This window comes from Nerophis ophidion, linkage group LG04 (assembly GCF_033978795.1).
Source record: "Nerophis ophidion isolate RoL-2023_Sa linkage group LG04, RoL_Noph_v1.0, whole genome shotgun sequence".
NCBI lineage: Eukaryota > Metazoa > Chordata > Actinopteri > Syngnathiformes > Syngnathidae > Nerophis > Nerophis ophidion.
In genome coordinates this window covers 26418600-26428798 of record NC_084614.1, presented here as the reverse complement: position 1 = coordinate 26428798, position 10199 = coordinate 26418600, and the positions used below count along the sequence as shown (strand labels likewise).

Here is a 10199-nt window from a genome sequence, read left to right as displayed (position 1 = left end):
AACAAATCCTGGCTAGGTCAAATATCACTTTTTGAATTAATATTTGCTTTTATCAATATAGTGCATTTTAAAATATTGACTTTGGCGACTTATCCAGGGTGTACCGCGCCTTCCGCCCGAATGCAGCTGAGATAGGCTCCAGCGACCCCGAAGGGAGTAAGCGGTGGATATGGAGGGATGGATAGCTTGTATCAATATAGTTCATTTTAAAATATTAACTTTATATATTTTGTTGTACTGTCCGACTACAACTCGTCGTTGCACTCGAGTGTCTGTCTCAAGCGCGTCTAAGTTATTTTTCTTCAGTCCATTTCCTGTTTAACCAACGGGGGTCTGAAGATTGTGTTGTACCACCATGAGCAATAGTTGTTATTCTTCCAGCCATCCATTTTCTACCACTTGTTCCCTTTTTGGGGTCGCGGGGGGCACTGGCGCCTATCTCAGCTACAATTGGGCGGAAGGCGGGGTACACCCTGGACAAGTCGCTCCTCATCGCAGGGCCAACACAGATAGACAACATTCACACACTAGGGCCAATTTAGTGTTGCCAATCAACCTATCCCCAGGTGCATGTCGCTAGTTGTTATTCTGATTTGGCTAAAAAACAATAAAACACGCACAGCCTCTTTGTAAAATGAAACTAGACATTTGCACAAGCATAGCTGGAAGGATCCCTGTGCTTTCGGCATGTCCAGCGCCCTCTATTGTTTGAAACAAGTGGACTGATGGGACACAATGTTGTGTCATTATCAAAGTCACTTAACCTGTGATTTCAATAGTGGTTGTTCTGCGATTTATTTTGCTGCAAAAATTGTATTTTTATTTTTTGAAAACCACAAAAAGACAGTTCTAATATGTGCATTAGCATTGTTCAGAACCATCCTGTGCTTTAAGAAAAACACATCCTCAATTCCCAGTCTGTCTTCCTTGTTTTTTCAGAGCTTTCAGCAAGCTCCTCCTGGGAAATTAGTAACAAGGATTTTAATTGATACCAAGACACTGTTTTCAAAGTTTAAGTAAAAACAGTTTGGGGGGGGGAGGGGGGGGGGGGGGGGAGGGGTAGCAGCCAAGCGTGCAACGCTTGGAGAGGGTTACATTTTAATTGGCTGGAGCCCCTTGGGGCTGTGATGGGAGTAATTGAGTGCTGGTTCTTTTGCAGAACGCTTCACAGGGTCACAGAACACCACTGTGCTCTCTTCTCATTACTGCAACACCTTTTGTGTCTTTATTTTTTTTCCAAGGTGAATTCTGATTGCTGGACACAAGATCCCTAAAAAATCGTTGTCTTCTTTTTTAATCAAGGATGCAAAACCTAACAGTAAGTACTCCTATTTACACATTTGCTGTAGTCGAATGAATTGATTTAGGTGGACTCCGACTTAAACAAGTTGAAAAACTAATTCGGGTGTTACCATTTAGTATTAAATTGTATGGAATATGTACTGTACTGTGCAATCTACTAATAAAAGTTTCAATCAATCAAAAACAAGCAGTCATTTGAATAAAGTGCATGTTCCTGTGCTCTCCGACAGCCAGATCAATGGCGCGAGATCATGAACAAGAAGATGCGGTTCCCTCCGGAGCTCATCAGTGCCATCCAGGAAGGGAAAATCGAGTTGGTTTGCGGCCTGCTGAAGACCGGCGATGGCATCATCCGTCAACTGGACGACTCCGAGGACCGCCTGTGGAGGGAGGCCCTCAACCTGTCCATCCGCCTGGGCAGCGAGGGCGCCATGGATGCCCTCCTGCAAGGGGTCAAGTTTGACTTCCGCCAGATTCACGAGGCTCTGCTCGTTGCCGTGGACACCAACCAGCCGCGGGTGGTCAAGCTCCTGCTGGACCGCTTGGACCAAGAGAAAGGTAACAAGATGGACGTGCGTTCTTTCTCCCAGGCCATATTTGACCACTCCATTGACAACTCCCAGTTTGCCCCCGGTGTGACCCCGCTGACTTTAGCTTGTCAGAAAGATTTATACGACATCGTCACCATGCTCACGCAAAAAGGCCACATCATCCCGTGGCCGCACAAAATGTCCTGCGCGTGTCTGGAGTGTCGCAACGGCCGTCAGTATGACCTGCTCAAGTTCTCCTTATCCCGTATCAACACCTACCGCGGCATCGCCAGCCGCGCCTACCTCTCCATCACCTCTGACGACGCTATGCTCAGCGCCTTCAGTCTCAGCAGGGAGCTGCACAAGCTCTCTCGGAAGGAGCCGGAGTTCAAGGTCAGCGGTCACCTCGTCGATGTCCGCCTCGGTTTTTCAATTGTGCTTTTGTTCTTCCGCAGCCACAGTACCTGAGCCTGGAGGAGCTTTGTCAAGAGTTTGCGGTGGAGTTGCTCGGCATGTGTCGCAATCAGAGTGAGGTGACCACCATTCTGAACAGCTGTGGCGATGAAAGCCAGGACGCCTTGGACGAGCAGGCCTTCGAGGAGGGAATACCCAACCTGTCACGACTGCGACTTGCTGTCAACTACAACCAGAAGCAGGTGGGCTGAAGATGAGAGGAAAACTCCACCTCGCAGGTTTTTCACCTCCGTGTCTGCTCTCGTGCAGTTTGTGGCCCACCCCATCTGTCAGCAGGTGTTGTCGTCAATCTGGTGCGGCAACCTGGCGGGATGGAGAGGCAGCAAGACGGCCTGGAAGCTCCTCGTGTCTGTCGGGATCTTTTTCACCATGCCTTTCCTCTGCCTCGCCTACTGGATTGCACCAAAGTCAAAGGTCACGCAAATTCTTTTTAGTCCTCGGTTTACACTTCCACATTTGACATACAGTAGATACAACGGGGAGGAAGTGCGTGAGTGCCAGGAAGAAAAGCTCTGGAGAGATGGCATTAGGTAAACGTATATTTTTGAGAACAAATATTTAGATCCCGAATATAAGAAAACCCGTCCTTTTCAGAGTTTTTGGTCAACACAGTCGTACCTCATCTTACCATACAGATAGATAGATAGTTAGTTAGTTAGTTAGTTAGTTAGTTAGTTAGTACTATATGGATTCCTTCAGGAGAGTTCCCTCAGGAAAATTTAAATTCCAGCAGCATTATACAGAATTGAGAACAAATTTAAAAAGTAAAAAGTAAATAATCGTGGTATAAAGGGAAATGGGGCGGCATAGCTCGGTTGGTAGAGTGGCCGTACCAGCAACTTGAGGGTTGCAGGTTCGATTCCCGCTTCTGTCATCCTAGTCACTGCCGTTGTGTCCTTGGGCAAGACACGTTACCCACCTGCTCCCAGTGCCACCCACACTGGTTTAAATGTAACTTAGATATTGGGTTTCACTATGTAAAGCGCTTTGAGTCACTAGAGAAAAGCGCTATATAAATATACTTCACTTCACATACTTCACAAATAAAATAGAAAATAAAACAATAAAAATAAAATGCAACAATAAAAATAAAAATATAACAGTAAAAATAAAAAAATATAAAAAGAGAAACCAGGCAGTAGTGATCATGTTATGAAAATGTATTGCACTTTAAAAAAAAAAATTGTTTTGCATCCCCCGTCATCCTAGTTGATTACCTATTTCTCTGTATTGTTGTCGGATCATCTTGCACCACTCTTTGCACTTTATATACACTTTTATATGCCAGTTTATTACCTACTTTTTTAGGGATTATTTTTTTTATACATATATTTTCAACTGTAACATAAATGTCTTGTTTGTATTAAGAACAATGAAATTGTTTATTGTGCAAGGACAACAAAAGCCTGTTCAAATCTATTTTACAAGAGTTTTGAGATAAGGTCCGTCTCTCGGCTGATTGTTGTACTTTATGTTTTGAATTGAATGCTTTATTGTCACCAACATTTATTGTGAAAATCAGTTCAGCAGCTCCACATGACGCCAAGGCACACAAGAAAATGCAACAGCAGAAGTATAAAAACAACACAAAAATATTAAGTAAATAAAATGATGGATTTCACAGCCTGATGGAAAAAGCTGTTTGTCAGTCTTGTGGTTCTGGATTTGAGGGAGCAGTATCTCCTTCCCACAGGGAAGGAGGGAGAACAGGGCATGTCCAGGATGTGTAAGGTCAGTGCTGATTTATCTGGCCTTCTTGTGGAGTCGGGCGGTGTACAGAGGGTTTGGGGTGGGGGGTGAAGTCGGTTGATATGTGGAATTCAAGGAATCTGAAGCTCTCCACCTCCTCTCTTTTCCTATAGAGGATGGGGAGCACAGTCTTTTTGGATTTCCTGAAGTCCACAATTATTTATTTGGTTTTGGTTGTGTTTGAGCCCAGGTTGTTCTGAGAGCATCTTTCAGTCAAGTATTTGACCTCCTCTCCGTAGGCTGCCTCATTGTCAGGGAACTTCACAATGGCGTCCATGACAACGTTGCTTGGATGGCAACATATGTTGCTCCAAAACCTGTATGTACCTTTCAGCATTAATGGTGCCTTCACAGATGTGTATGTTACCCATGCCATGGGCACTAATACACCCCCATACCATCACAGATGCTGGCTTTTGAACAATCCGGATGGTTCTTTTGCTTTTTGTTCTGGAAGACACGACGCCCACAGTTTCCAAAAACAATTTGAAATGTGGACTCGTCGGACCACAGAACACTTTTCCACTTTGCATCAGTCCATTTTATATGAGCTCGGGCCCAGCAAAGCCTGCGGCGTTTCTGGGTGTTGTTGATAAATGGCTTTGGCTTTGCATAGCAGAGTTTTAACTTGCTCTTACAGATGTAGTGACCAACTGTAGTTACCGACAGTGGTTTTCTGAAGTGTTCCTGAGCCCATGTGGTGATATCCTTTACACACGTATGTTGCTTTTTGAGGCAATACCGCCTGAGGGATCGAAGGTCTGTAATCTCATCGCTTACGTGCTGTGATTTCTTTAGATTCTCTGAACCTTTTGATGATATTACGGACCATAGATGGTGAAATCCCTAAATTCCTTGCAACAGCTCGTTGAGAAATGTTCTTAAATGTTTGACAATTTACTCACGCAATTGTTTACAATGTGGTGACCCTCGCCCCATCCTTGTTTGTGAATGACTGAGCATTTCATGAAAGCTGCTTTTTATACCCAATCATGGCACCCACCTGTTCCCAATTAGCCTGTTCACCTGTGGGATGTTCCAAATAAGTGTTTGATGAGCATTCCTCAACTTCCTCAGTCTTTTTTGCCACGGATGCCAGCTTTTTTGAAACATTTTGCAGGCATCAAATTCCAAATGAGCTAATATTTGTAAAAAAGAATATTTTCCAGTTTCAACGTTAAGTATCTTGTCTTTGCAGTTTATTCAATTGAATATAGGTTGAAAAGGATTTGCAAATCTTTTTATTCTGACTTTATTTACCATTTACACAACGTGCCATCTTTACTGGTTTTGGGTTTTGTACTTATAGCAAGAGATGGACAAAACTTTGTGGGAAGGAAGAACGTGAATGTGAAGGACAGTGCTGAGAAGAAGAAGCGGGTGATATTCATTGAATTAAAGAAAGAAATCATTAAAAAAAACATGACAGACTGCCTAGCCAACGTGGCAAAATAATTTGAGTGTATCACTGCTATCCTGCACCACACTGAAGCCGAATGACTCTTAACACCTTCAAGAATGGTGAAATAATTTCTAAAGTGTTTTGAGTTAAGAGCTCTATCACGGAACCAATTAAGCTTGTGAGCTACGGTACTTGTTTAGAAATAATACATTTTATTTGTAGGTGCCTTTCAGGACCTTACAGGTACATTGATACAAGTTGCATTACATGTTTGCGCTAGGTAGGAAAGATCCTCAGGATCCCTGTGATCAAGTTTCTCCTTCACTCTGCATCCTACCTGTGGTTCCTCATCACGCTGCTCGGTGAATCCATCACCATGGAGATGTATCGAGATAAATTTGCCTCGAGGCAGCAGAACATCCTCCACAGCTCCTTCCACATGGTGTGGGTGGTCGGTGGGTGCATGCTCTCTGATGGGCCGTTGCTCTCCTTTTTTTCTTTTTTCAACTCATGTCGGGTGTTATCTCACTAGGCTTCTTTTGGTTCGAGTGCAAGGAAGTGTGGATCGAGGGCCTGAGGAGTTACTTCCTGGACTGGTGGAACTGCTTGGACGTGATGGTGCTCAGCATGTACTTGGCCTCCTTCGCTTTGCGTTTGGTCATCATGCTTAAAGGACACTTCCTCTGTCTGGATGATGATTGCACAGAGGAGTGTGTCTACTTCACCCAGACTGGTAGGAAAACAAGGAGGCACGGCTGCATATCATCAAGCGGCTCTCCCCAATAAGGTCTTTGCTTCTGGTGTGGCAGTGCGTGACGACTGGCGTCAGGAGGACCCCCAGCTGATTGCCGAGGTTCTCTTTGCAGTCACCAGCATGATGAGCTTCACCAGGCTGGCCTACATCCTCCCTGCTCACGAGTCCCTAGGAACGCTGCAAATTTCCATAGGGAAGATGATTGACGACATGATGAGGTGATCGCACGCACCTGTTTCTCTCATCCAGCTCCATAAACCATATACATATACACCACAGTATATATGTTTCTTTTACTTTTTATTCATAACTGTATGTAGAAGTGGCTGGTTGTATCCGCTGCTTTAATGTCTTTAATGTCCTTTGTGTTCTTTGATGTTTCCCTCTTACACACATGTAAGAGGGATGTGTACTATGGCTATGACTTGTTGTTGTTTTTTTCCCTTGGCCTCAGTCTGGACCCCATCTCCAGGGCCCAGACTTAGACCGTTTATTTTAATTGTATTTTAATCTGCTATTTTTTTCTCCCATTCCCCCCTTGTTTACCTGTATCTCATCTTTTTTGTAAGGGGCGCTGGAAGCCGGCAGACCCGTCAGCAATCCTGTTCTGTCTCCCTGTAATGTTTGTCTGATCTTGAATGGGATTGTGCTGAAAATTATAATTTTCCTGAAGGAATAAATAAAGTACTATCTAATCTAATCTAATGTTTGCAACCTAACCCTCACCTGTGTTGTTTTTAGATTCATGTTTATCCTGATGATTATCGGAACAGCCTTCCTCTGCGGTATCAACAATGTCTACGTCCCCTATGTCATCTCTCCGCATCTTGGCAGGTGAGAATACACAAAAAACAATTGTCGCCAATTTTTATGGACTTCAAATTCATTACAAACATTCAAGCATGGCAGTTACTGTGATGTCTCCAACGTAAAACTGTTTGGACTTCACATTGTCATTGCTATGCCAGACCAGGGCGAGCCCGAGGCTTTTTTTTCTTCCGCCATCCTAGTCACTGCCGTTGTGTCCTTGGTGCCACCCACACTGGTTTAAATGAAAAAATTAGATATTGGGTTTCACTATGTAAAAGCGCTTTGACCCACTAGAGAAAAAGCGCTATATAAATATAATTCAATTCACTTCACTTTTTTGTTGCCCCATTCAGTCTTTATTTTTGACTCCTATATGTTCAATAACCATGAGTTTATATTTCAGATAATGACCAAATTTCATATGACAAGGTAAAAAATAAATTGACAGGCTTAAGGGGAAAAGAACGTGTTTGAGATCTCCTACCGTCTCCTGCTATGTTGCTTTAGCCTTAATTACAAAACTAAATTAGACAAAATAAATGTGTAAAAACTATGAAAAAACAAATGTTCTTTAAACACTATATTTTTGGGCAAAAGGTTTGGCTACAATATAAACTTAAATAGGGTATCTTACATCGACTGTAATATCACAACAGCCTCTCTTCTGGAATAGTTCTAGTAGAGTTTAAACATGCAGTGGTACGACCTCTACTTAAAAATCCAAGCCTCGACCCCTCTCTCCTCTCTAACCTTAGACCTATCGCTAATCTTCCATGCATTTCCAAAATATTGGAGAAGGTTGTCTACAGTCAGTTGTTGCCCTTCTTAGAGGATAATGGTATCACTGAGCTGTTCCAGTCCGGTTTTAAAGCCCTCCACAGCACAGAGTCAGCGCTTCTAAAAGTTTTTAATGATATCCTCCTGTCAACTGATTTTGGTAAATATGTTGTCCTGGTGCTTTTAGATCTGTCTGCTGGGTTCGACACCTTAATCATTCGTCTTGAGAACTGTGTGGGTATTAAGGGCGCCACCCTCAACTGGTTCCGGTCGTACCTAACCGACAGGAGTTTTTGTGTAGAAATAGACAGTTTTGTCTTCCACAGCTTCTCTACCACACGGGGTCCCCTAGGGCTCAATCCTTTTTATTTTTATTTATTTTATTTTTTTTGTCATGAAAAAGGGAGGTTTTTGTGGTTGTTGCACTAATTGTAAGTGTATATTGTGTTTTTTATGTTGATTTAATTAAAAAAAAAAAAAAAAACTTTTTTTTTTTTTTTTTTTTTTAATAAAAATTAATAAAAAATTATTCTGCGGCCCGGTACCAATTCAGCCACACCGCTGAATTGGTTGGGGACCACTGGTTTAGACTACTGCAATGCCCTGAATATAGGCATTAGCCAGGCCTCCCTCGCCCGCCTGCAGCTCGTGCAGAACTCTGCTGCTCGTCTGCTAACACAGACCCGCAGACATGAGCACATCGCCCCTATATTAGCATCCCTTCACTGGCCCCCTGTGCGTTACCGACTCAATTTTAAACTCCTCCTATTTGTTTTTAAATGTCTAAACAACCTCGTGCCAACATATCTCTCCGACCTCCTTCAGCCTTACTGTCCCACCTGATCCGTAAGATCAGCCGATCAGCTGCTACAGACCGTCCCTGACACAAGGCTGAAGCTTAGAGGTGACAGAGTATTCGCCGCTGCTGCTCCCAAGCTCTGGGACGACCTACCTCTGAGTGTTAGACAAGCCTCCTCTCTTCCTGTTTTTAAATCTCTCTTAAATACATACTTTTATTCGTTGGCTTTCAACACTGAGTGATATCCATCCTGCAATTGCGCCCCATTATATACCCAGGCCTCCCTCGCCCGCCTGCAGCTCGTGCAGAACTTTGAACCTGTTTTTATGTTTTATTTATTTATTTTTTTATCATATTCTGTTTGTGTTGTGTTGTTTGCTCGGTCCTCGTATTATCTTTTAACCTTCCCATTGTACAGCACTTTGGCTACCCCTGTGGTAAATTTTAAATGTGCTTTATAAATAAAGTTGATTTGATTTGATTTGACAACTGTCAGGCGTAATAATAATTCAGCTGTATTATTTTATTTCTGGGCTGATTGCATTGGTGTCTTGCTGCTGTGTGACCTCTCTGTGTCCATGATTGACAGTTTAGCCTGCTTGAACATTTACATGACTGATTGGCTGTGGAACTCAAATGAAAGAGAGCAGTTGCAGGTCTCCTCCACCATGCCCGCCAGCTACCTCTGTTTGCTAGCGCTTTAGCCCTCAGTTTGTAGTGTCACGGCCAGACGGATAGTCTTCGGACTATTAAAAAAAATGTTTTAATCAGATTAATCACACTTTTGAACTGTGATCATAAACAGGTTATTGTATGCTTTCACAAATAGAATTTGCTTTTGAAAATACCCCAATATTTGCATGCAAATGCAATTTTGTAGTCAGAATATCACACAGGAATGTTTTTTAAATGGTGCACTGAACTGCAAATCATTGATTTGCTCAAAACCTGGTGACAGTATAGTAAGAAATATGTTCACATTTTGAAGTCTTTGCAATAATATAGCAAACAAGGTACGGATGTACACTAAAAAATGATGTAGTAAACAGACACACATAAACAACTAAGCAGTGCACAATTTAACTCTGCATTTACTCTTTAATCGAACAGGGTGTTTACACCAACAAGCTTATTTAAATTTTCAGATGACAATGCTGATCTTTTGTTTTGGTACAATGCGACCCCAGCTCGTTGGGATTACTTACAGATGTCCAATGTTCTCTAGTCAACAAAATAAATGTATATTCAGCCAGTTGTTGCAGTTTAATGCTCTTGCTTGTGTAGTACAGTTTGTTTATTCTTGATGAAATGTACCTCTCCAAGGTGTCGTACAACAGATCAGCTGTGGTGGTATAAATGACATCTTCTTGCAGATCTTAGTCAACACGGATTTTAAGTCGACTACATTTAGTGGCTGTCCATTTAAGTGACTTTGGGTATTCAGAAAAGCGCTATATAAATCCCAGGTATTATTATTTAGCAAAGGCTTTTTGTTTAATTAATCTGTGGTACTTTTGTTGACAACACTGGACGCAGGAAAACTCAGCCGGAGTAGTATTCTCCTCTGCTTGTTGTCGATTTAGCATTCATGCTAGCGGCATC

The 10199-nt window shown here is 42.6% G+C and overlaps 1 protein-coding gene across 1 annotated transcript in view; it reads left to right on the top strand.

Annotated features, from left to right (window-relative positions):
• Positions 1-1241: 1241 nt before the first annotated feature.
• The window catches only part of LOC133551211 (short transient receptor potential channel 2-like), a 29691-nt gene continuing 20733 nt past the window's right edge, over positions 1242-10199 (top strand). Inside the window, exons 1-8 of the mRNA XM_061897688.1 lie at positions 1242-1318; positions 1533-2225; positions 2288-2488; positions 2556-2720; positions 5738-5912; positions 5990-6190; positions 6267-6429; positions 6953-7045. Of these exons, the coding sequence (XP_061753672.1) occupies positions 1304-1318; positions 1533-2225; positions 2288-2488; positions 2556-2720; positions 5738-5912; positions 5990-6190; positions 6267-6429; positions 6953-7045 (1706 nt within the window). The 5' untranslated portion in view covers positions 1242-1303. The remainder of the gene's footprint in view (positions 1319-1532; positions 2226-2287; positions 2489-2555; positions 2721-5737; positions 5913-5989; positions 6191-6266; positions 6430-6952; positions 7046-10199) is intronic.